Source organism: Channa argus, chromosome 10, assembly GCF_033026475.1.
Source record: "Channa argus isolate prfri chromosome 10, Channa argus male v1.0, whole genome shotgun sequence".
Classification (NCBI taxonomy): Eukaryota; Metazoa; Chordata; class Actinopteri; order Anabantiformes; family Channidae; genus Channa; species Channa argus.
Genome location: NC_090206.1, coordinates 17,463,470 through 17,491,284, shown reverse-complemented (window position 1 = coordinate 17,491,284; position 27,815 = coordinate 17,463,470). Strand labels below are relative to the sequence as shown.

General features: G+C 38.4%; 1 protein-coding gene across 4 annotated transcripts in view; it reads left to right on the top strand.

Annotated features, from left to right (window-relative positions):
* Nucleotides 1-27,815, top strand: part of drp2 (dystrophin related protein 2) — a 108,213-nt gene that overhangs the window by 26,765 nt on the left and 53,633 nt on the right. For all 4 annotated transcript variants that reach the window (XM_067519226.1, XM_067519223.1, XM_067519225.1 and 1 more), the window contains exons 2-3: nucleotides 1,178-1,352; nucleotides 21,390-21,546. In XM_067519226.1, coding sequence (XP_067375327.1) covers nucleotides 1,306-1,352; nucleotides 21,390-21,546 — 204 coding nt within the window. In that variant the 5' untranslated portion in view covers nucleotides 1,178-1,305. The remainder of the gene's footprint in view (nucleotides 1-1,177; nucleotides 1,353-21,389; nucleotides 21,547-27,815) is intronic.

Sequence of the window (27,815 nt, the reverse complement as noted above, 5' to 3'; positions counted from 1 at the left end):
TTAAAAAATGTTTGCTTGTTGTAGATGGGTGCCAGGCTGCTGCACTAAAGGTTAGCGGTTGTGCTCTATAAGGGGAAAATGGGATCGACCAGTTTAAAAAATAAGAGCCTTCTGACCAAACTCAGGGGAAGCTCCTTGTTATGGTGTGTGTGCATGTGAATGCTCTAAAGCTTAGGGTGTTAGCGCCGAGGCTAACAGAGGAAGCCTCTGACAGCCCAGTAACCAAACACAAGATTTACCATGACCTGTGAACCTAGAAAGCTTCTCTTGCCCTGAATGCCATCATGGCGTGTGTGTATGTGCGTGTGTGTTTGTGCGTGATAGTGCTTGTGTTGTTTGCATGGGCTGCCTCTTTTGATATTTGTTTCCCCCAGTTCCATCAAGGGAATTGCACCTCTTCAAGTCTATCCTCACATGCCCCCTCACTCTAAAAGTCTGTGAAAAGAGGCTTTTTGTCTGTTTGCCTCTCTGAGTGTAATGGAATGGAATAATGGGATAAAACCGCTGGTGTCTTATGATTTAGGTTTTCTATATTATACACAGGACAATGTTATTCAATTTAGCACTAATTTGTTGACTTGTTTTACTTTTGTGCTGAGTGTGATACGTATTTTTTGGCCCAAAAAAAGCACACCCAGTGAACCATAGCTAGGGTCATTGGCACCCTAGGCTCACTCATGCCATATATATTTTATTTAAAAAAAATCATTGTGGCATGTACACCAGTTTAAGAAAAAAGCTTAACTTTTAATTTTACGTATATATGTATCTACTGGGGGGGGGGCTGTAGCTTGGGTAGTAAGGCAGTCCTCCACGGACCACAGGGTCATTGGTTCAATCCCTGGTCCCATTATTCATAAGTTCAAAGCGAGACCGAACTGGTTTACAATATAATGTGGCAGCGTTTTTCTGCTCTGGAAAATAATCACTATTGTTTGAGAGAGAGTGCTGTCCACCCCAGGTAGCATCAAACAGTGTCCTGTTATATACCATCCTGGAGTTGCCAAAGACAGAAATTGTCTTTTCCTATTCACATTATAAAACCCCTCAAGAAATGTTATTATCAACGGTCTTAACCCAAACATGTGAGAAACAGCCTTATAAAAGCTGATGCCAGTTTACTGTAAATCTCATGTGGGCATCACTTACTTACTTACTCATGTGTTTTTGTGTTTAGCTGCTGGGCGGCCCTCGTGGCCGGGATGCCACTGTGTGCCGTGCCAGTCCACGGTGGATGGTGAGGGGCAGGAGGAGGGGTCTGAGTGCAGGAGACTGAGAAGGGGTGGCCAGCACCAAACAGGAGACATGAACCTCTGCTGGAATGAGATCAAACGCAAGTCCCACAACATCCGGTAAGTAGATGTTCAGACTGGTGTTTACTGAATATCGTCCGTATGGGAGAATGACTACAGTTGAGATGTTCAGCTTTATGGCAACAACTGCAACCATGAAAACAATATGATTAATTTCAGTGACACGGTATTTAATCTGTTGGTTAGCTAGATCACTGTTGGTGTTTTGCTCTAAACACAAACTTTAATTGAGGTTTCTTAAGCCACAACCCAAACATTTCTGTGGAAATACAGATCAGGACAGAAAACCAAGAGGCACATCAGTTTCTTGTGGCACAGTGACTAAATTAGAATACAGATTCAGAAGAATTTTTTTTTTTAATCTAATGGCTTTTTGCTAAACTAAGGTTGTCACTTAAAAAAAAAGTCCCGTTAGCTGCTAGGGGATTTTAATTACTGTGCCACTTGCCCTTGCGTGGTGTTATCGGTTGGGAAACATTATTCTGTGTTCTGCATACATGTTCATCTACCCCCATAGAGCCAGATGATATCTGCGTCTATATAAACTGTACTGCCTGTGTCTTTGTTTCCCATTTCCTGTCTAATGATTCCTCTTGTTGCTATGTACGATCAGTTCGCAGAAGATTAAAAAAGTCATGTCTAATAATGTACCATCATACAAAAATGCATATTTCAGTACTCCTTCCAGTTAGCTAATTAATTATTGACACAATATGGGCTAATAGTATCAGTACAGATGTTACACTTGAGAATTTCCTCTGTGCAGAACAATTAGAGGGATGTTATGTTATTCTTCACTGCTTGATTGGTAACTGTCCAGGCTGGCTGCGTCATTTTTGTTTCCTCAATTCAACTGGCATCCTGTTTAGACAATTGGCCCCTTAATTGCTTACTTGACCCTAATGTGTGTAGGAAGAGGGAGGGGGAGGCTAAGGAAGGATAGTTGTGAAATTGGTTAAGACAGTTTCCCCTGCAGTCCTGTGTAATGAGATCAGTATGGATGGCCTGCAGTGGCTGTTTATACCCGAGCTGCACTCTGACTTCATCAGGCTGAGAGAAGAAGGGGGGAAGGGAGGAATATAAGAAGCAGTTGATAGAGGGATAGAAAAAAAAGAAAACTGCTAGTATTAAATCATCGGAGGAGGGTTAGGAAATGGGTGGAGCAAAGGAAAGGAAGAATGAATGAATGAGAAGGCGCTTCACTGAAAAGCTGTCTAACCTTGAGGGTGAGTGCTGTCCAGAGGAAACGTCTGACTGCGTTTGCTGCCAGCGGCTGAACAAGTGCACTGGATAACTGAGAACTGGCTTTGTAATAGCCTGTCTGGCATTGATTGACAGGTAGTTGAGGCTCTGTTCCAGTAAAAGTCATGGCTGCTTTTATTCCATTCTTTAAATTCTCATAAATAAGCCCCTATAGTATATAGTATATTGGCAGCAGTTATACTAAGCTTCTACAGTTGTACTTTGCTACTCATTTTTATTCGTCTAAATTTCACAGTAGGGGTCTGCAATTGGATTAATAGGCCAGTTTTTCACAATTGGGTACCAGAGTTTTACAGCAATGGAAGAAACACAAAGTCCATACTGTATGTTCAGTGGGTTGTGTTTTATTGTTGTAATTTACTGAAGAATAAACCATGTGGATCAAATTGTCCTACTGGTCTACAGCCATGCCATCAGCTCTGTGAGACTGCACTTTGGCACATGGGTGCTTTAGGATAAATACTAACATCAACATACTATTGTGACGTTACAGTGATGATATGCTGATGTTATGCATTTACAGTATATGTTAATTGTGTTTCTAGCTGGTTAACATTTGAGATTTGCTATATTGCACTAAAACAAAGTAGAGATGATAATGATAGGGTTACATTTGGATTCGCTTGTTTTTGACACAGTGGCTGCAATTCATGCTGTGCGGGTTATTGATGTTTGTACTAAATTTCATTTCAATCGGTTGAACAACTCTTGGTTAGGAAAATACTGATAAGATTTTAAAAAGTTAAGATAAGGAGTAAACAGTGCAACAAAATGCATTTTCTAAACATTTACAGATGATGGTTGCACGCATTTATCAGTGTGACACAAGGTCACTCAGCTAATTAGACTCGGAGCTGATAACAAAAGGTTAGGGGCTTAATCACTTTCTGGCATCTTGTATAGAAATTTTACAAAATCATTACACTCTGAGCCACTCTACACCAGCTGTTAAGGATGTATTTTGACTAGAATCCATACTGTAGCCTTGATGCTATTAGCACTTCATTTTAATCCATTGTATTTTTAAGAAATTTTAGTTCCAATGCCAAAGTCATCCGAAAAGTCAGTAGATCTCCAAAGTAATTAAGATTTGCCATCTGGAAACCAAGATTGTCCTAACAAATTGTGTGCCAGTTCATGTAGTAGATCTTTTTAGTAGTTTGATCTTTGTAGTATTTTTTTTTTTTTTTGCTGGTTTGTTACAGAACAACTCCACCAATTGGTACTTCTATTAAAAATGTCAGTGGATCATTAAATTTGGTAGCATTCATCATCTGAGAACTATGAATTTCTGCACAACATTTCATGCACTACATCTCATTGTACAGGCGCTGGTCATATCTCGTTTGGATTACTGCAACGCTTTGTTGATGGGGTTACCGATATCCACAATCAAACGCTTGCAGATGATCCAAAACACAGCAGCTCGCCTCATTTTTAATCAGCCAGAAACACTCATGCCACACCACTCTTTAGATCTCTACACTGGCTTTCTGTAGCTGCTCGCATCAGGTTCAAAGCTCTGTCTCTTGCTCAAAGGGTGGTTAACTTGACAGCTCCCGCTTACTTCAACTCACTCATTCAAGTCTACAATCCTCTCTGCCCGCTGCGGTCTTCCAACGAACGATGTCTGGTGGTCCCAGCACCGCACAGAAGACACCAAGCAAAACTTTTTAGCGCATTGATCCCACGATGGTGGAACGAGCTACCAAACTGCACGCGCAGCTGAGTCTCTCCCAATATTCAAAAAACTGCTGAAATCAGAACTCTTCCGCATCTTCCTATGCACTTAAATCTATTAAAATAAAATAAAATAAATAAATAAATAAATTCTTTCTGCTCTTTCTCGCACTTGCATCTCGTGAACTGTAAACACTTTTCTGATAGGACTTTGCTTTGATGTTTTCTCCTTGACTTAGATTTTTGCTGCCCTGTACCTCACTTGTAAGTCGCTTTGGATAAAAGCGTCTGCTAAATGACTAAATGTAAATGTCATAACAGTTAAATACTTCTTGAGATATTTTTGTCTTAAATGCTGAACACACCAAGATTGCCATTCCTTTACTCACGCCTGGAGTGTAGTAAAAAAAAACAAAAAAAAAAAAACAACATTTCACAATGATGTAAAAGCACTCGGTGCTCCTACTATATTTTTAAAAAGAACCAAAGAATCGACTAAGCATTTAAGCATTTTTTTACATTTACAAATGGCATTGGCACTAAAAACTTATCAGCATGACACACTGTCAGTCAGTTAATTGGACTCAGAGCTGATAACAGAAGGCTGGGGGATTGAGCACTTTTTGGCATCTTGTAAAGAAAGTAGACACAATCATTACACTGTGAGCCACTCTACACCAGCTGTTTAGCATGTGTTATTGACTACAAAACAGTGTCTTTATGCCAATGGCAAAAATCTATACATGTTGTTGTTATTGCTGTTGTGCTATTTCAAGTTGTAGTTTATTGTGTTATGAAGGATTGAGATAATGACCCTAAACAAGTGGACCACCGTGGTGTATTGCACTGTGCCTATCATAATCACCACTGAATAATTAGGAATATATTTAAGAGACATGTATTACCCTGAGCATATTGTTGTGGTCATCCAGCCATCTGTAACTATAGTGTAAGAAAATACAATAAGAGATTTTGGGAGACTGCAGTCATTTTATGCTATTTGGTCTGTAGATACTTTCTGTTTTGCAAAAGGAAATTTTTTTTTAAGTTGTGTAATTTATTCACTGCACAATCGGGGATAAATTAGGATTCTTTTTTTAGACACTAGTGATGCATTTATAAGTGACAATATGTTTTTAAACCCCTGCTGAAGCTGGTAAAGTCACTTGGGAACAACTGAGACAAGTTGAATTCACTGGTTTAAGATAGCATCACAGCATAGCTCTGGCTGATGGGATGGCAGTGTTGGTCTGCCCATCACTTTAGACCTAACTGTATTTTCCACAAATCAAATGGACTGCTATTAAATTTTACTGACTTTGGTTTGATTGACATGTGTCAACAACTGGATGTTTTGCTGTCAAATGTGGTACAGACATTATGTTAACTTGTAACTTTATTTGTTAAGCGCTTTAAAACAACTAGGTTGACCAAAGTGCTGTACAGGTTAAAAACATAAAATAAGAAGTATACAATAGGATAAAACGTGTGTTAACAATAAACAACATAACATAATAAATAATATAACGAATGTCAACAACTCAGACTGTGTCAAAGGCCAATGAAAACAAGTGGGTTTTAAGAAGGGATTTAAAAACAGGTAAGGATAAGGCCTGTCTAATGTGCAAGGGCAACTCGTTCCACAGTTATGGAGCAGCTGCAAAAGCTCGGTCTCCTCTGAGCTTACGTTTCCTTTTTGGTTCACTCAGAAACAGCAGGTTAGCTGATCTAAGCGACCGTGGTGGAGCGTATGGGTGCAGAAGCTCAGAGAGGTACAGCGGGGCAGCCCCTTTTAAACATTTAAAAGCAAATAAAAGAAGTTTAAAATGGATCCTAAATTTACTAATACTTTACTTTACCTTATATACTAATTTGTCCTGTACTTTGGTTTTAGAACAACTTAATGCAAAACCTCAGCATTACTTTGTATTTATTGCCAGTTTAAAAATGCAAGCAAGATAACAGGCTAACATGTAAAATTGTAATTCAAAGGCATATAAGCATTGTTATTAATCTCAAAATACTAACTTTACTGACCCAATAGCTTTAGTCTCCCAAGGTGCAAAGTGTACTCTGTTGAATTACTCCCCAACCGTTCTGATGTCTGTGCTGGGGGTCTCTGTCAGACAATTTCTGTAGCCTTCTAAAACTCGCAGTCCAGCATTCAATCCCACTTAATGCAGCAACTGGCAGCTTGAGAGGAGGTGAGTAGAAAGCCAGAGTTTAAACTTGTCTCTCTAGTTACTGCTTTTCATTCTTTACACAACAATTTCATTTATTATTAGTCTGAACAACTGAGTATGTAAATATGATTGCCTCTCAGTACAACAGTTGTCTTTTCAGCCCACTTTCAAGTTCCTTGAAAATCAAGTCTTCACCTTGTTAGAAACCCCTGCCCTTATTGTTTGCTAGTGATCTCATTTAGATGTATTTCCACTGAGACCATCTGCACTAGATCCTATTTTTGCACTTTTGGACGTCAGAAACATAACAGCTTGTTGCTGTATCATCACAATTTATGGTCAGATGCAGGTACTTTATGAGCTAGCAGATTTAAACAGATTTTCTATGTAACAGACCTAATAACAGGGTCAACACATATAGTAACAATATCAGGCATTGTTGAGGTTTAGGATGTGCCACATAGTGAGGTGCCCACTGTTGTGTACTGCAGGGAATGCCCACAGCGATTGGTGTGGGTGGCCTGGTGGCATGCTATGAATTTATTTGCCGCATGGCTCAGATAACTACACAGAGCCAACCACCCACATTTATCGTCTGTCTGAGGGCAAGGGGAGACCTCTGAGTCTGTTTTTGTCTTTGTTTTTGTTATTAGCACAATGTTCCTATCTCTGTTCACAAATAGAGCTATCTCTACTCCTCTCAGTCAAATTCCCCTTTATTCTCATTTGCTTTTCCATTCAGTCTCTACAATTTCTCCTTCATTTTCTCTTCTCTGCATTTTTTTTTCGTACATCTTCATCCTCCACATCTTTTCTTCTCAAAATCCCTCTTTCTTTTGCTGGTGCCTTCTGCAATCAGCACAGGTTTAGTGCTATGCCCTTTGGTGATTATCTGCCCCACTTTCACAATATCATCCTCAGGCAAGTTACAGTATATTGCCTGCAGGACTTATTGAGCTCCAATTACATGTTAATGATAATGCTTTATTTGAAGGTCAGGGGTGAAAACCTTATACTGCTTGAAGAGTAAATGATAGCATGCCAGGTATGTGTGGGTCTCTGTTGGGGTATTCAGCCATCAATCATTCAGCTGCTTGAAGAAATACATTTTGCTTTCACTGCTGCCTGAGCATCACTTTAAGATGCAGTGGTTTATTTTAGGGTAAGGAAAATGCAGCATTTTTCCAGGTGTACACACACACTTGGTCTCACAACATTATGTTGTTTGGATGTTTTTTGAGGTGCTAAGCCAACTTTTGCAAATGTGATCTGCATTTCAGGCTTTTGATTTGTAAGTGAGTGACATTTTTAATCTCTTAATCAATTACTTGGAATAACTAATTCAGGCCTCAGACACAGCTCCATTCTCTTTCCCTTGAGAGGCTGTCATTGATGCCATGTGTATCACACTGGATAAAGGCTGGTGAAACCTGGGAATGAAGATCTAATAAAGAAGTAATCACAGCATCAAGTCTGTTGGAACAGACTTGGTGTTTGTTGGCAGGGCTGATGACAAGAAATGTTGATACATTTTAATGATAAGACAATCCACCAGGGAATTAGGAGCCCCATGAATAACTTGATGAATTACCATGTTGTGTGTATGTGTGTGTATGTAGAGGATGAAGATAAACAAGAGTGAAGCTGTGAGAAGAGCAGTGAACAGGGCCTTTCTACTCATCATCTGGTGCAGAACAAATCAGAAGTGGTCTTTCACAGATTAGACATAATATTGGACTTTTTGAACTGTTATGGTTTCTGACTAGCAGGAGGAGATAATCAGGTTTTATGCAAACCCTGTATGCTGTATGCTGAATGGTTTATATGGAGCAAATCAAATCCCCAAAGAAGTAAAAACATTGTGCTGCCCAAGCTGCAAGAACAATGAGAACTTGATAACTGGAGTCCATCCCTCCAGGATTTTGCAGACTTTTGTGTAGCTGTTGTAACCTAAAATGGCTGATTGTGTGACAGCTTTTGTAAAAACATTGTGATCCATATTGTAATATTTTTATGACGCTTTGAAATTGCAAGGTTGCACAGAAATCATAGGGGATCGGCTGGAATTAATTATTGTGATTGCAACATTGGAAAATCCTGCAGGGACTGATTAGCCCTGTCTAGTTAAATGACAAATGCTTTACAGTGTAGCTTCACAGTTACCTATTCACAGACGCACACTGACAGCTGCAGGTAGCTAGCCATTTTAACTGTAGCCAGGAGGAACCAGGAGTTGAATCACCGGCCCCGTGGTTTGTGGAAGACTGCTCTACCTATTGAGTTACAGCTCACCCAGGTTTTGGCCCAAATCTTGATTTACAGTTTATACTGCTACCCTTCATTTTCAAGCGCTCGTTTTTTCATTCAGTCATATGGGGTAGTGGTAAAAATATCTCCCTACAAAATGGGAAAACCCTTCAGAAACCCAATATGACATAAAAAAAAAAAACTCACCACGATGAGAAAACAAATTTTCATACAAAGAAATATTCCTTGTCTTTTAAAAAGATGGTAATATGCAATATCAATTTGCTCATATTTTACACTTTCTGTATAGTGTAAGATTTTGGAATATGGTACTGAGCAGAATTAAGAAATTAGTACACAAACTTGCAGACAATCATATATATAGTCAAAGTCTTATTTAAGTGCCCCATTTAACTCTGTTTCCTGTCTATAAAAGTTGCCCTCACTGCAGACAATAAAGTTTAATTTATAATGTTGCATAAATCCTAGCCAACAATAACCCACAATAAATCACTTTGTGTTTAAGCAACACTGTGCAACTTAATCCTAGTGCTAAAGTGAGACTCCCCTTTCCTCTGCCGATTCCTCCCTCTCACTGCTTTGATACAGCTTTGCTTCGCTACTAACATGGTGTTAAGCTCTGAACAACCCTTCAGTATTAGTCTAAGTTATCAAATTACAATAAATAAGAATGCTAATAAACTTTCTAGCCTTGCTCAAATGCAAAGATCTCTGGTTCAAAGGTTTTAAGGTCTAAAAGACTAACCACAAAATGACACATTAATACAGCCTGCATATGCATCTGTATGCAAATGAACAGATTTATTAGAATGACTTAATAACAGTCTTACAGTATACAGTCAGGCAAACAGGGAAACTGCACACTAATAACTGCTGAAAAAAGTATAGTTTCAGATAAATGTTGAATGGGAGCTTGGGTTGCTTTTTAATTCTAAGACTAACATTAGCAGCACAAAGGGCAACATCAACAAGGCTTGAAATAATTTTTAGTAATATAAAAACTTTATTTAGCCAAAAGAGGGAGCTTTCACCACGTTTCTCACTTTGGCTCCTCATCTTTCAAAAGCTGTCGGTTATTTTTCTTGGTGTGGTTCAATAGCTTGATCAGACTGCTGTATTTCAGTAAAACAGTGTGATAATTGACCTAACAGCCCATTCCCCTCCCCAGCTGTGCAGTGCCAGTCCAAGCCCGGTAGAAATTGGGGAGGGTTGCGTCAGGAAGGGCATCCGGCCTAAAAACTGTGCCAAATCAACAAGCGGACAATGATCAGCTGTAGCGACCCTGAACTCACGGGATAAGCCGAGAGGACAAAAACAAAAAGTGTGATAATTGACCTATCACTGATCAATAAGGTGAATTCAATTTTTATTCTTCTAAAGGTGTTCATGAAGTAGAAGCAAGAAGTTCTCTGATTTAAATTAAAAAAATACTTCGTGTTGTTTGTCTGCTCTCTAATATGACACATAGTAGTATTAGTACTAAAAGTATTTTTCAAATCGGATGCCCCCAACATCTGGATAAAATTGTTTGTGTCTTCCAAAACTGTTGAAGTCAATGTTTAATAAATACATTTGTTTTAGGTTTGAGAAAAAGATATTTTGGCTTGAAATGATTAGTTTAAGAGCAAATTGAAATATTGTATGATATATGATAGACACTTGGTGAGTCTTATGATGTGATTTTGGTCATTGTCTCTAAAACAGCATTGACTGTGTAGTAAATTGTACTTTACTAGCCAACCACCCCAACCACCTTGACTCTCACTCTACTGACTCTCACTTCATCCCGTTGCCTAAAAGGAGTTGAGTCACAACTACACTAGAGCAGTCAATAGAGGGCTTTGTCAGTTTAACATGCACATATGACTTTTGTCCATTTGATAAAATAAACTATAAGACTGTCATTCTTAGTACGACAGTTTCATAAACATGCATCTGTATCCGCTATGAGCAAAAACACCCTCACTCACACATGAGGTAAACCAGAAAATTATTCTGATGAAAAACATCTGCACTTGCACACAAGACACACACAAACATGCACACAATACGCCTATCACTGTTTACTGTATTGTCTCCGAACGCACATAGCTACAGCACTCTGGTTTTATGAAAGGATTGGGATTGTCCTATGGCCATTCCAGTACTGGTCTCATGCTTCGTATTTATCATCTTTTATTGTTTTCCAGTGTCTCTGCTTCCCACAACACCTCTTAGTGTCTGCTGATCTAATAACATTCTACATTTATGCTACATTATGAGCGCTTTGAGTGTGTCAGTTTAAAAAAAAGGAAAAAGTGTTTCTTTATGCATGCTCTTTGCATGTCATTGTGTTTGATGCAAGCTGCCTATTTATTGATGCTCTCTGCAAAACATTAACCACTTTAACCACACAAACTCATAGTTACATTTCTGTCATCCCTGTAAACATTATAGACATCTTCATATTCTTTACAGGAACATTTGATATGCTTTACTGTACATGCAGACTCTTTATAACTACAAGTAGGTTGAAAAGTGCATGATTCATACAAAAATAATCTTTTATGTGGATTAATTATAGCAGTGAGTCATACTGGTACAGAGGGGGAGATTAAGATGGTTGTATTTTTGTTCTTAAAGCCACACAAGTCAAGATTTTCTTAAATTGCAGCATGCCAATCGCACTGCATTGGAAAAATATCTCTTACACCACAATTAAGAGCCAGTAGAGTTATTTTTACTTGTCCAAATGATTGGGAAGCTTGAAGTGTCTTTTAAATACCAGTACACAAAGTCATAATCAAATTAAAGATGGATTTTATAATTAACCCTTCTTACTCTTCTGCAGAGTGCAGTTCAGTTGATTTTAGCCCCACCAGATTGATGAAAACAGGCACACAATGTGCAATTTTTACATCTCTGAATTTGCCTATTTGGTTATTTTTTCTATGTATTTTTTCTTTTTAGAACTTCTGATAAATCTTATTCTCTTTTTCTAAACTGGCATAGCTATTTGGAGCTACAAATTTTCCTTGTATAGCTGTAAAGAATTTGTTTCACAAGACTGTTCCCCTTTGCCATCAGCTGTTGTAAATCTTCAAACACCTACTGTATTTCCAGTTGTGGGAAACACCCCCAGTGGCTGGTCTGCTCTTGTCACTCATCAAATGTATTTCCCACAAATCTCAGTTAGATGGCTGTTGGAAGAGATGCTTTAGGCAAGGCATCAGTAAAGCTCCTGTACCTCAAGAGAAGTCCCTGAATGCATCACACGGGACATACTATACCCCCACAGTGCAGAAAATCAAAAAGCGAAGGAGAAAGAGGGAGAAACCTGGGAAAGGATGGAAAATATGAACATGCAGTTTTCGGTTTACAGCTATCACACCACATTATTTATTGATATTGAAGTTGAAATTTTCACTTACCTACTGCTGTCATTTGAGACCAACAGTGCACGTAGGTGGGCTAGATTAATTTTGTGCACACAACATGCTTTGTCTAGTTATTGAATGGCAGGTGCTCCAAGTGGCATCAAGTTTCTGTGGTCTGATGTTGATTTCTGGTGTCTGGTGGTGTGCTCTGCTACAAGTTGATCACAGCATGTGATTTGGGCACATGTGTGTTTTTCCATATATTATGAAAACAACTGAAAAGGTCATTGTGTGTATAATATGCTGTTTTCTTAAATCTTGGTGTGTACTGAATTAATCAAGAAGTAAATCCAGAATAGGCACAGATTGTACATCGTCTGATGGTCTGTTGTCTTCTTGTAAAATTAAAAAATGAACCTCCAAAAAGAAAAAAATTAAAAAATCTGTACCTGTTGTGCAGTAAATATAGACCAAATCACCAACAATTGGTTTCCAATTGGCTGCTAGCCTCTACATGACAGATTGCTTTCACAATGGCATTTCAGTATATTTAAGACAGACCAATAAATCAGTCAGCTGAATACTGTACATAACTGATATTAGATTATTTCAGAAATACCTTCATTACTGTATTTGTATATTTGCAGATGGTGCAGTAAAAATGCCAAACCTAGTCTGAGGATGGGAAATTGTTGATTATATATGGACTGTTTCTGAACCTGGAAGTGGCTCAGAAAACTGCACCTTAGTGCACCAGAACCAAACAGTCTCAGTTGTTTCCAGTTGAACTTGGTTATCGTTTGGGTGCAGGTGGAATGTAATATTGTGTCACTGTAACCTCATTAGTAAGAGTCTTGGATTGTAAGCTAGAAAACACAAAATAACAAAAAAGTGGAGAATAATATTCAAGGTCAATCTGAGACCACGCAATGCAAAAAAAATTTGAAAGGTGAAGGGGGATTCATTTTTTTATTTCTCTGCAACCTGTATTTGTACTCTTACTGTGGTCATTTGGTCTCACCTGCCCAAACACTGTTCTCCCTCTTTAAGGCCCATGTCAAAACTGTCAAAATCTCTTTTCTTGATAATTGTGGTAAACCCCTACACAGTTCTCATCTGGTGCTAGAGGGCTGTTGGACAATCAAACTCTGGTTCAGATGCAACCACACAAAGTGTGAAAATGAACAAAGTCAACACTCTCTGTGGCTGCTGCACAAAATATTCTCCAGTGAATTGCCAGTGGAAAGCTTTAAATGAAAAGCAGCAAGATGGGTTGGATTTGCATAGAAATGCAGTGTAACACAACAAAACTGAAGCTAAAGTCTGAAACGAAACTCCACATCAGAGTGATTTCCATGGTTTGCTGGATTGAGATGTACTGAGCATGTGGAAGTAAAAGTACTTCTTCACACAAGCTGACTCTTTTCTCTATGTGATAGAATGAGGAGCTTGGCAAATTACTTCCACTTCGAATTGGGAAGTGTCAGCTGAGATGCTTCAAGCTACTGATTTCCCTTTGCTACTGATTTTAGTATTGTATTTTAGTTTGTTTCCCAATCTATACGTTTAGCTGACCCTAACCAAATTGTTTAGTTGCCTAAAATGACCACATAATCCAGTGAGATGACTACTTGACAGTAAAAGTGTCAAAGCATTATTTTAAGAAACAATGATGTAATGAAATATTCAGATATGCACAGATAGTGCTGTTAAAATAGATACAGAAAAATAAAAACATGTTTGTGTTATTTTTACCCAGAACCCTGGCACTGTCTGAGGTCTGACAGAAGACAGAAAAGCAAAAGCTGAATTGTTGTGCATGCTCATGGGCCAAGAGTGCTTTACAGGTTTTTGCAAATATAAATGCATTTCTTGCAAATAGCCCTCGTAGTTTTTAAAAAAGAAAAAACTTAGCCTATCACAGTCAAAATTCAGTTTTATCAAAGTCATGAAATTTGGCTCTGTACAACTCTTATTTTTTCCCTTTTTTATAGAAATTTATCCAAAGCCCTTTCACAAATTCACACACACTCACACACTGATGACAGTGACTCCAAAGTGCTCACCTGACCCACCGGGAGCAACTTGGGGTTCAGGAGCCAGCCTAGCCAGGAGCTGGGATCAAACCCCTGTGGTCCATGGTCAATTGCCTTACCAACTGAGCTACAGCCGCCCTTTGTGTTTACATCAGTGTTTACTTTGCTAAATATTAATACTATATAACTGTATTTGTGTTTACAACAGTTGTTTTTCTTTGTCTCATTTTTCCACTGTACACAGTACAGTGCAATAAAATCACTGCAATGCAACCACTAACCATTACAGTGGAGGGAAATGTAAGGCAATACAACACAGAGAAGCTCTATCAAGATTATTCCCCAGACAAGGTAGTCGGACCTGAACCTTATTCTTAACAAACTAGTTAAGAGTGATAACATGGCACACTGTATCTACTTTGATTTAAGGTTTCCACAGTGTAGTGTCCTAGGAGAGTACGAAAAATGTATGCATATACACACATGAACATATACCCTTTCAACTAAATGCAGTGCTGCTGTGTCACAGTGGCCCATCACACACCCTCGCACTCCTGCAACATCTCTGCAATTGCATAAGAAAAAGACAGAGAGAGAGAGGAAGAAAAGGAGATAGGAATAGGGCTCTGCTCAAAGCTTCTATGGGCCCTGAGGCAACAAGCTAGTTAGCTCTTCTCTCCTAAAAAAGCAGAAACACTCCTCCTATCTCCTATGCATTAATTAATCATCGGACTGAGCGCCAGGCTTCTCTCTGTAATCTCTGTCTGATTGGGTTGGATTTGTATTTGACCATATTATTTGCTTTGCACGTTAACTGTCAAACAATGTGAGGACACAGCAGCATTTAGCTTGCAGTAGAATTTTCCAACTGTAAGAACAGTGAGTTACACCGAATACAAAACTCCACGTTTGCTAAAAAGTAACACATTTTTTGATTTATACACAGCCCATGGTAATTAATATTCTTATCCACATCTTTCAACACAGTGATCAGTCTCGTTCTCAAGGACATGCGGGTGTTGATTGTTACCTCAGCCGTTGCGGCATGAATCACATTCATAACAAAAGTTGGTCTCTTGAATGTTCGGCTACATATTTCATCTCTTTTGAATCCTTTGCATGAACCTAATCCAGGAAATGAAAAGGTCTGCAATTGTTACTATGACAATACTCCTTATTTTGAAAACCAGGCTCAGTTTAGGCTATCTCAACATATGTTCCCTGGTGATTAGGCTCGGCTGTTTTTCATTGTTGAAACTGAAGTCTTATAAGAGATGGTTCTCTATGTTACGTGCATCATGTAATAATGAAATAACAAAGTAATGGTGAATTAACAAAATGAAGTAACAAAATACTTGACGTACTAGTATTTGTATTTTATTGTACTTTTTATGTACTTTTCTCCACCCTCCATTACATTTATTTTACAGCCATAATTACTTGTTAGTTTTTACTGATGCAGATTTTAAAAATATTATAATCAGTCATGATTTATGAAATTACTGAATAGAAACCATCTGTCATATCTTACCAACTGCTGTTTTTCCCCCCACATAAACTCACTAAGTAACAGAGGCCTTTGAGCCTAATTTTTAAATAATTACTAAAAGTGGTTTTTGCCATTTTTGCAAAATATATTTGCTTATAAAGTTTCTGAGTGAGGCTCACCTTTCTCAGCAATCGGAGAATTTAATTTACTTGTGCTTGATTAGTAAGTTTTGCAGCATTCTCATTTATTGTAATTTGACAATGAGTAAAACATGAAGGGCTGTGCAGAGCATAGCTGAGATTGAGATTGATGTTCAATTTAATTCAACTTTATTGATAGAGCCAACTCACAACAAAGTCATATCAAAGCACTTTACATAAAAAAGTCCAGACTATACAAGTATGTAGAGGCAAACCAACAAATCCCCCTTGAGCAACCCCTAGACAACAGTGGAGAGGAAAAACTCCCTTTTAATGGAAGAAACCTTCAGCAGAACTAGGCTCAGGGTCAGCGGCCATCTGCCTTGACCGGTTGAGGTGAGTGGATAGTGGAAAGAGAGAAAAGAAAAGCGTAACAAAGCAACAACAAAACATTGGGCAGGTTGGTAGGACCAGTAGCTGCACACTGGAAAAACACACAGCTCCAAAGCTGGGGACACTTGCAGAAAGGGACAGGGAGGGAGAAGCACAACTACAGGAGAGAGTAGACACAAAATGTTGCATCTTTTAGGTTTAAATAAAAAATTGAACTGTTGAACTGTTACTTCTACTTTTAGTAGGGTAGTTTTTTTAGGCAAGTATTTGAACTTTTCCTTGAGCATAGACGAGGTGTAAATCTACCACCACTGCCTCATATAGGGACACCTATCTAATTATGGACATGATATGATGTGGGCAATTGTGGTGCAGGAAGGTAGAGCGGTCACCCACCAATCCTGTAGTTGTTGGTTTGATCCTCCGGTCACATGTCAAAGTGTCCTTGAGCAAGACACTGAACCCCAACTTAGTGGCTCCCATCGGTGTGTGAGTGTGGGCGAATGGGTTAATAAGAAGCAGTGTAAAGTGCTTTAAATGCCAATAGGTAGAAAAGCGCTTTACAAGTGCAGACCATTTAATAAATAAAATATCTAGGGCAAAAGAGGCCATTGAAGACTACAGTCAATGGCCGACTAGAATTTACTTTCTGCAACTATGTGAAAAAAGGGGAAAACTTAGGGCTGCAGTTATCCAAAATATTTGCTTTACATCTTAATGCTGCTCTTCTTTGTTTCAGATAGTTAATAGCTACTTCTAATCAAAACTATGTTTGATAAGAATTTGCAAATGGCACTACATGCATTGTCACCCGTTGATTGTATCTCTTACACTGATTTGCTAAGCTTAACAAATAGAGTAGCCTCTCAGAACAAACTGTAACCAACAGCCCCACCAACATCATTCAGCATCCAATCATTAGCTCGGTGTGTCACAGCCCTAACATACAGAAAACACATTTGTACGTTTAAAACAATGAATTTACATATTACACTCCAAAGACTTAAAACTTAATTCTAAAAGATAACTCTGGAAATATTGTGTGTTTCTGCTTAGGTCCAACAAATCCCGTAATAAGACCAAAACCCACAATGAATTCATCCTACGAGTACGGCCTTGGCCCCCAAAGCCAGGCATAGTTTGTTCTTCGTTTTTGTTCAAGAGCCATCAAAAATGCAACACTTTTGAACCCGATGAAATGTTTTTGCACTTTCTCTGAGCAAGGGCACAGTAGTTTAAATCAATTTTACATACACAGGTGCAGTAAATAGTCACTAGAGCAACAAATCTGCAGCTGAAAACATTCTCCAGCAAATTTTACCCCAAATGGAATAAACATTTACAGTAAAGTATATGTCTTAAAAAAAAAGTACAGTGTGTAGTATAGTAGTATAGGTTGAATAGGTTAAGGATTACTGATGGATGTTTTGGTCCTTTCACGTGGAGAGGTGTTGCGTGCTTCATCCTGGATCATATATGACAAATCCCTAACTAGTCTGTTACCTGACTGTTTTTTTTGTCCTTTCTGTTTATCAGTTCAGGGTCGCCACAGTAGGTCATTGTCCGCATGTTGATTTGGCACAGTTTTTACGCCGGATGCCCTTCCTGACGAAACCCTATGGCACTGCACATCTGGGGATGGGAATGAGCTTTTAAGGGTTCAGTATCTTGCCCAGAGTCACTTCGACATATAGCCGGGACCGGGGATCGAGCCACTGACCCTGTGGTCCGTGGACGAAAGCCTTACCTCCTTACCCTTTGTTACCTGACTGTATGTAATGTAAAAATATTAAGTTGCTCTGTACTATAAACTATGGAAAACTGTACATGCACATGCTGTACAGATTGTGGGCAAATGTGACGCAGGAAGATAAAGCGGTCGTCGACCAATCTCACAGTTGTTGGTTCGATACCAGGCTCTTCCGGTCTAATGTTGAAGTGTCCTTGAGCAAGACACTGAACATATTTGCTCCTGGTGAGTGTTGGCCAGCTGCATATCAGCTCCCCCATTGGTGCGTGAGTGTGTGTATGATTGTGAATACGAATGGGGATTAAGAAGCAGTGTAAAGTGCTTTAAATGCCAATACATAGAACAGCGCTATATAAGTCCAGACTATTTACCATCATGTTGCTGTTTGAGAATATTCTAGGCTATATGAACGTAAAATAATACCAGAATATAACTTTATAACAACATAACAAATATAATATAACTGGATAACAAATGTTACCATATGGCATTCAAACCTAATCCCAGCCCTTAACCCTAAACTAACAACAAGCTCAAAATCGATGCTTGACTGAAATGCCCTACTGTTCCAATTTGTATTGGATGTCTACTTATAACACTAGGTGAAATTAGAATGTAAAAAGCGGTTGTACACAAGTGTAAGATCTACCTCTAATTAGTCTTCAAAAAGTTGGAAGAGTTTACACACACTCTACCTGTTTTCCATTTTTGTCTTTTCTTGACTGCCTTTGTAGACACACGCTAAAATTCCCTGTAATCTATTAATTTTATGCAGCAGAACTTGGCCCACAAATACAGTAGCACTTAGTGTAAATTAATATCATGATGTGTCCACTGGTTATAAAATAGCTTCAGTCAGCCTCCTGTACTGACAAACCTTTACCCTGCAGCTTAGCAGGGGCAGGAGTTGTTCTTGGCAGCACCCACCATGTGACGATGATTTCATTACAGCACAGGCACTGCTCTATTTGTCTCACCCTCTGTGTAATGGAAGCAGCAGTGATGGGTTAGTGCACTGTGTGTATGTGTGGGTGTGTTCATTTGTGCATGTGTCTTTATGAGTGTGTGTGGATCACTGCTGTGTGGCATGAAGCATTTTGAAGCTTCTCTGCAAAAGTATCAGGGTCACGCTGATGGATGACCTTACTTGGATGTATCCAAGGCCTTCGTTAGCTCTGATTTGAGTCAGAAACCTTGCTTTATTCACTGTGTGTGTGTGTGTGTGTGTGTGTGTGTGTGTGTGTGTGTGTGTGTGTGTGTGTGTGTGTGTGTGTGTGTGTGTGTGTGTGTGTGTGTGTGTGTTTGTTCATGCCTGTTATGGCTTTAGAGCCTGTTCTGCAGGGGCCACAGAGAAACAGTTCCTCTCTGATTCAATTACCAAAGCGAGCAGAGCTGGAGGGGCTACAAGAGGCTAAGGGACAGCACGGTCTGCTTCACACAGGTTTCCTGACACGGGGGATTGAACAAAGAGGCCTGTCAATTCTGAATTGTGCACTTACAAGCTTGATTTCACCTTTCTGTCTTTCTCGAAGCTTCCCCTGCTTGTATTGCTGGAACTGGCATTCCTGAGGTGATACCTAAACCTCGATCTGTGTCAAATTCTGTAATTTTACTGTCATTAACGTGAATTGCTGATGGTTGCATCCTAATGGTGAGGTTCCATACATACTGCAAGAGCATAGTCTTGGAATCTTCATCAGAAGTATGTTTAACGTGTGTTTTGCATAATTGCGTCATTTTGATTATTTTGCCTGAGAAGTCAGAAATTATTCTTCCGAGTACAGTTGTTTTCATCTGATCATTATTTCTGTTATTCTTTTTTCAATGTTCCTCCTCATTTGCAGTTGTGAGCAGCGACACTTACCCTGTCTCTTTCGCTTTCTGATTCGTGCTCTTGCTGTCACTCATCATCTCTGATGTAACAGTGCTGGCAAATTTTGATGTGCAGAAATAATGATATTTGAGTACTGGCTTCTTGTGTGCAATTGAAACACTGGGATGCTTTCACAGTCTCCCACCTACCCCTACCTCTCTAGTGCCAGCTGTGCCACTGATATGAGAGCGATAGTTGCCTTAGACATCTCTCATTCTGTCGGCAGGTGGTAAACATTTAGGTTCTTTTTGTATTTGTTCCAGGTTTACTCCAGCAAACCTGCAGTGCCAACCTTTGACTCTCTGTGACTCACCTTGTCATGCATGTTCCACAACAATGCTAGTTTTTCTGTCAAGGGACATCTTTGCTATTTAACATTGTTGCAGATGTACTGTATAGTGATATCAATATTAAGAAATAGTTTTTGGATTAAGAAATGCAATCTTCACTGTTGGCAATAAATATTTAAATACTTTAAACAATGGTTTAGTGATTTCCAACAGAGACATAAAAAGCAGCTTCTCAATTCTGTTCTGTCAGTGTTAATTTATTTTTTATCTGAAATTACAACTGTTGCTGATAGATTCTATCAGCACTAGCCTAACTAATTAAGATAACATTAGCTACGTGACTTGTTAAAAAAAATTCACTCTGAGCCTGGCTTATTTTAAAATGAGAACCCTGTAAAGGGATCTTTATTATGCACTTGAAGGCTGCATACACAATATACTGCAAAAAAGACACACAAATTCAGCACGCTCTCTAGTAGATTATATACAGTACTGTACATAGAACAAGTGGAAATAAAAAGTAAAGTAGATGTATAGACATTATTCTTGTAACCTGTTTCAATCCAGAATAATTTAACTGTAAGCTGTAAGCACTAAACTAATTAGCTATTGTCAGAGCAAAAACTACACATTTTTCTCTGTGTTTAAAAGACCACACCTCTAAACTATTTAAGTATTGAGGACTGCGCTTACTACAGCCTTGTGTATGCTGCTTTAGTATATGTTCGATATACTTGCCATGCCTGGTTACCATTGCTAACCAATAATTCCCTGTTCACTGTTTCAGAAATGTAGTTGAGCAAAAAGTTTATTAACAAATATAATGGGTAATTATAAGTTTTGTTATTATTACAACAAAATCCTTGTTAAAAAATGATTGAACAATAATCTAAAAAACTGTATTTGTCAGAGTGACATGATCAGCAGGGCGTGACAAATTTCAGGCATATTGACTTACTCAAGATATAATTCTGGCCCCTAGAAAGAAAAACCAAGTCACTGACCTTCTTATGTGACTCTAAATGTGTATCCTGACTGTTTGATTTGAGCACATTTGCAACCTAATACTGTATGTGTAAAATTTGTCAGAATAGGCCATAAACTGCATTAAGGTGTAAGCTGTTTATGATTTTCTTCGGTTGAATTGAAAAATTTGGATCTAGATGAAGGGTTAATGACATCTGACGATAATGTGTAAGATTTTGGAAGTTGGCAAAGCCAACATTGTGTTGATGTTGTTTTCTGCATAGTTGGAGGAAGAAATGACCAAATGTCATTTACAGTATTTTGTTGGCTCGTTGGAGAATGCTACCATTTGTTGAACTGCGTGTGTGTCTGTGTCTCTGTGTTGGCAGGGTGCGGCTAGAGGCCTTCTCTGACAACAGCGGGAAACTTCAGCTCTCTCTGCAGGAGATTATAGAATGGCTAACAGCCAAGGACGAGGAGCTGTCGGAGCAGCTGCCAATAGGAGGCGATGTGGGGTCCGTCCAGCACCAGAGGGAGTTTCACCAGGTAATTTAAATATGTGTACTCAAGCCAAAAGCACATACTGCATATACATTGATGCAAGCACCATGTACTCAAATAAATGGAGTCTGTAATTAGGTTTATAAATACAAACAAACAAAAAAGCAGACAAGCTGTACACTGATGTACTATCAGGAGGGTTTGTTTTTTGTGTCCTGTCCTGGGGACAGGACTCCTGTTATAGTGTCCTTTTCCACTTTAATTTCCAATGTCTGTGTCCATATGAGAGCAAAGTGAAAAATGGATTGAGGGTGTGCCCAGGGTCATGTGCTATGATCTGTGCAATGTGTGTGATGGGTCTGTTATTGAGATCTAAGAGGCAAGGGGTTTGGAGGCTAATACCTTTGGAGGCAGTGTTTTGTTAAGTGTTAAGGGCTTTGCAGAGCAGCAGCAAAATGTGAGGAACACAAAAGAGCGTGTAGAGTTTGCAGATAACAGACTCTTTGCTGGGAGCTTTTGTAAATATCACAGATATTGATCAAAGCTGAGTTTATTGTCCACCCTGAGTCAATACTAGATTGTTGAAACTTTGTTCAAGTTCAGCTGTCATTGATATTGATGGAGGTTAAGTTCTGTGTACTGTGGTGTGCTGGGAGTGCCAGCGAATAGTCCCAACATCCAATGCAAACAACTTTTTGCTGAAAATGAGTGGCTTATTGAATCCTGAAAGATATTTTTAAAGACACAGCAAAATAAAACATTGATTTTTCAAATTCTAATCTTGAATTTTCCTATGTCATAGAAGTGAAAATGATTTTCACTCAAGTCCAATTTGAGCAATTCTTTCTAAAGTATACACATATATTGTTTCATTAGCAAAAATGTAAAATGACAAGAAATAATATGCTTTTGAAACAAACCTAGAGTAGGTTGCGTTTTTGGCCACCTGCATTCATGAACAACCTTTGTGTACAATTATCACCTTTTAAGTTATTATGGTGAACTTGTTAGCATTTTTTTTTTTTTAATTTAGCTTGTTGTTAAATGCTCCATTTGGTTCACCACCTACAGCAGCTACCTGTGTCTGTGTGCCATTAAGTACTGAGCAGTTAGTGTAATCATAATCTTCAGTGATGATATGCTGCTGTAAAATGCTGTAAACATCCCTTGTAAACAACTACATATCATAAATGAAGGTTGAACTGGGGGAACTCTAGACGCCAAGAAAGTGTGACAGCAAAATAGTTTATACAGGAGACACAGGACAGGTTCCCTTTTCCATAACAACCATTTTAATAAAGTTGTCACTTTACTAAGTCTTTATTTTAACTCAAAGCATGATTTTTCATTAAATAGTACATTTTCTTTTTTCATTTATTGATTTCACACCAAAGCCTTTAAAAAGTTGCATCTTAAAAACTCATTCCCACCAGTAGCAAGGAGCTCAGTGTCTTGCTCAATGACACTTCTAAACATGCAGTCAGGATCATTGCAGTTATTGGACTCTATCTCTTGAGCCACAGCTGCTCCTCTGTATTATTGCTATTATTTTATGATTAACAATATTTTTCATTTGGCCTATAAAACATCAGATAACAATAAAAACATAATTTTCAAGATGTCATGAAATGGTTTGTTAGCCCAACAGTCAAGAAGCCAAATCTATTTAATTTGCTATAAAGTAAGATTTAAAGAGAGTTAAAGTTGCTAATTATAACATTTGTGAAGCTGGAAACATCAATTTGTTTGCGTTTTGTATGATAATGGACTTGAAAATAATCAATTGATGATGAACTACGTTTTGTCTGCCTACTAATAAATTAACTAATAATTGCAGCAGATTGAACAACATGGCAGTAGACAATCGAACCCAACTCAAGTCTACTGTTTTGTAGTCTAGCAATTGGTTATCTAATCAATAACTTTATTATCCCTATTTAAGCAGGCATATTGACTTCATTCATATTTACAGATGTGGCTTTGGGGGTGAGTTGCAGTAGGACAATGGGCTCTCTATAGTGGACACAGACATAATTTGTATAATATGATTTTATAAGAATTCATTGGCAATTGAAGCACATGAAGATTCCTCCCTCTTTTTAGTATCTGATGGGGTATTTAACAGTAATGTTCATAAGCCACAAACCAAACATAGAAGTGAAATAGGGATCTTCTGACTATTCAGTGGAATTTTGATAGGAGTGTTCATCATTTTAATATTTTACTTTCTTCAGTATAAAAATTTAAGGCTTTAGGGGAATGTCAGTTGGATCTGCTGACATTAGCCTTTTCTGCCTCCTTTTTTCAGATATCTTCTCAGTTGTTTCATGATTTGAACTGGCCTTTAAATCCCTTCAAGGGCTTGTGTAGATGGAATGGCACAAACTTCCAAACTAAGAGGGTGAGATTGTCTTATAATGTCACAAATCAGCACTTGTTTGTCGTTTCAAAATATATTTTTTTCACCAGTTGACGGCAGGGAACATTTTAAAATTTGGCTTAATATTAATATTTGCCTTAAATTACTAAATATACAGTAAATTTATTCTACTGGCATTGTCAGGAGCTTGAGTGAAGTGACAGGAAATGTTTTCTGTTAATTATCCCTGATAGCATCACATTACATACAATGTGGCTATAATGTTATGTTATGTGAAAAGAGATTAGGCGTCTCCCCTGTGTGTTAAAGATACCCCGTTGGCAGGACAAGGGGGCACAGATTGTTGGGCTGGTCAAAAATGGCTAAGACCACATGCAGAATCTGATACAGTAGCTAAACAAAATCAAATATTGCCTTTTAATAACTATGATTGGAATTAAAAAAAAAACAACTATTTTTTATTTTTATCAAGAAAAAACTATAAAAATTTAAATGAAGGCATTAAAATGAGTTTGTCAGTGAGGGGTAGAAATGTTAAAATATATGCTTTTTGGATTCTTGCTCCTGTGTGACAAAAAGCATTTGGAGAAAAGGTATCTGGGATGCTTCTTTCATTATCCTGTAAATCACCTAAGTTGTGGGTGATGTGTAGACATGGGGAAGCGCACACACACATACTGTAGTTGACATTCACACACAGTCGTTATTAGGTCTGTAACTACAGCCGAGCTTCCCTTCCCACCCTCTTTCCAATTGTCTGTGCTGTCAGTTTGGGCAGTGACTCTTAAAGGTGACTTAAATTGACAGTGAAAGGGCTTGTGGGTTCACCTCACTCCGACCCACACCTCAGCTGGTCCACTGTGAGATCAGCCTTCCAATTAACAAGAGACATTTAAACTTTACACTGTTCTACTGTTGTTTCTGTCCTCCCTTCCCTCACCCAAATTTTTGTTTCCTCTTTTCCTCCAGCACTGATGGCATTAGTGATACATTCAGTTTTGGGGAGAATCATGCATCAGTGTTTGAGCTTCTGATCTCTTAATTTAAAGAGTTTATTGATGCCATGGAATCAGTGTGGCAAATGTGTGCCATTAAAGTACACTGAAAGGAACTTTTGTTTGCAGTGTACCCTTATACGTACGGAAAACTACCAACAAATTATTTTTATACCGAATAAACTTGAAAATCTAATAATTCCCAGGCAGTTTCTGAGTCAAAAGGAGCATTTTTTTATAAGTGGATTTATGAACATCTATTTGCAATGGACAATGAAGGTAATGATATCCTCGGGAAGTCATTCTGTCCCTTTCACCTTACACAGTTTCTTTGACTTGAGAATTTCCCTTTGCAACACCCCGTCAACTGTCCTTTAAGTTTAAACCTGTGCTTGCAAATAATTGATAGTATTCTCTGTTGAACAACACCACCTCCTCTCCTCTCCTCTCCTTTTTTCTCTCCTGAAGCAGATGTCCCATTTTCAGCACAGTATGCCTTTATGTTCTCAGATGCCTCTGCGCCTGGTCACTCTAAAACTTCCCCCAACAAAGCAGAGAGGGAAATTGCATTCCAGCTTTCTATAGAGAATTAAAGTGTTTTAAGAAATTTGAATTATTTATCTTAAGTGGATTTATTCTGATGTCGTTTTCAAATGCGGGATGAGTTGGCACCCCATGCTTTTTTTATTTTAGTTCATGTGTGTACATCTCCCTCTGTATTAGCTTGGGAACATGTTTGTGTATTTGGGATAGTGATTGGGGGAGTTTGGGTGGGACGATGTGTTTTGTGGTTTTTGTGTGTGTTTGGGCGTTAAGTGAGCATTAAGTGAACATTTTAGCAATGGGAGGGATTTTGTGTATCCAGCAGCCGCAAAATCTTCTCTGCCTCATGTGAGAAGGAAATTAAATGAATATTTATCTTCCTCTGTGTTGTCAGAAGCACACTAAGAGGGATGGTCCAATAGGAGTAAAAGGAGTGCCATCAACATGTTTAGACAAAGTCAACGAAGTCATTTGGTCTCTCTGACTTATTCTACTGCATGCATAATGTATCTTAATCTGATCTGAAGGCTTCGCTTCTAATGTTCCTTCATCCAAAGATGAAGCCTCTGAGTGTGAAATTTAGCTGGAATTAAAGTTTTAACATGACAGCTGGCTCAGGGAATCCATGGCTCAGCTCCTCTTTGGGCAGCAAAGCAGCTAAAGAGAGGATGGTGAGAAAGAGAGCAGACGAGAATGATAAGGGCATAAAGGAAAGGAAAGGAAGGAAGGAAGAGAAGGATATGAAATTGTCTGCATATGTGGAGGTGATGTTTGTTATTAGAAGAAGAATGTGAGAGAGGAAGAGGAGAAATCACAGACGGCAGGTTTTCTTCATGACTGGGAATCGTATCTCATGTTACAGCTCACCACGTTTACACACTTTTTTATGTTTACTCAGTACCAACTGGTGTTTGCTGGTGTTTCACTGGGGACTTTATGTTTAACTCTGTTGAATGGGTGTCATCAGACCTGCTGGGCTCTGGTCTCAGGTTTTTTAAAATATGCAATGAAACACAGTCATTACTGCTACTACTACATAATTTGAGAGTAAAGTAGAAGTTTAGTGTCGAAGAATAAAGAATATTTTCACTCAATTTCTTCACGGCTCTGAGGAGACTCTGGGTCTCTTGATATAATGTAACATTATGCAAGTTGTGTGTCCTTGTATTCTTACACACTGGACACACTGTAATTTGTATAGGGACTGCTTTTGAATGTGGACCAATGGAGCTGGTCTCTCCAGCTAATTGGCTCTTCCTTGAGAGCAGGCCAGTTGACCAGTGTTCCCAGTAGATTTGGACTCCTATTGTGCCCTGGGCTCTCAACACAAGCAGAGAGTCATGTTAATTCATGTGGTCCTGTCAGTAGATCATTGCTACTCTGTGTATGTATCCAGTGGCTGCTTTGCAGTAGGTAACCAATTTATTTAAAACAAGCCATTTGTCTCTCCTATATGTTTTGGTGTCTCTTACTGTACCGTATCTGTGTGTGTTTGTTCTTTGGCCTGTGAGGCAGGGTAGTCATCTTGAACACAAGTAATATAACTTTTGAAAAACAAAATAATGTCTTCTCTTACAAATTAGAAGTTTATTTATGCTATTAATTTTTGCTAAATTCAGAATACTCATGTGTTATGCTGTCTCCATTTAAGCTACAGTCACAGATTGATTGGCTTAGATCAATTCCTAAACGTTTTGCTGAGGGACCATTATTTTACCAATGAGTATGTTGACCACCTGACTCTTTCCCCTCTACACACAAACACTATTACTAAGGAAAAAATATAGTTCTTTAAAAATGTTGTAGAGGCTATTTTGGATTACCTTCAATATGCAACAATAATAATAATATAGTTATACTTTTTTAAAACCAAATGATACATTTTTTGTTTTATTATTACAAATTTAAAATTTAATGAACACGCAACAAAACATTCCTTTGCTCAACTCAGAACACTCAGGTATTTTCTGCTGTAGTTTTAATTGTTTCTGATTCAGATAGATGTTGAAATTCATCCATTGTACAAAGCTGTCTTGTTTTGGTCTATATTCAATAGGAATACTTTGAAAGGAATTTTGGGTTAGTTAAGACTTTTTTCAAAAACATGAAACCATGACTGATAGAGCTAAGTAGTTTGATTTGAATGCTCTGAGTACTTGGTTTAGCTTCATAGTGTGTGGAGTTGCAATACTTTTCGTGACTTGTCAGGTTCCAACACTTGGAACGAATCGCCATGGCGCTATTTTTCTAAGTAAGAAGTTTAAATCAGCGGGGATTATGCCATCTAGTTTAATTTTGACTAAGCAACCACTATTACAGGATATTTCACAGCATTTAACCTATCATCCAGCAAAATCGGTTTAACAGATTAAAAGACGTAACGTGAAACCAGTTAA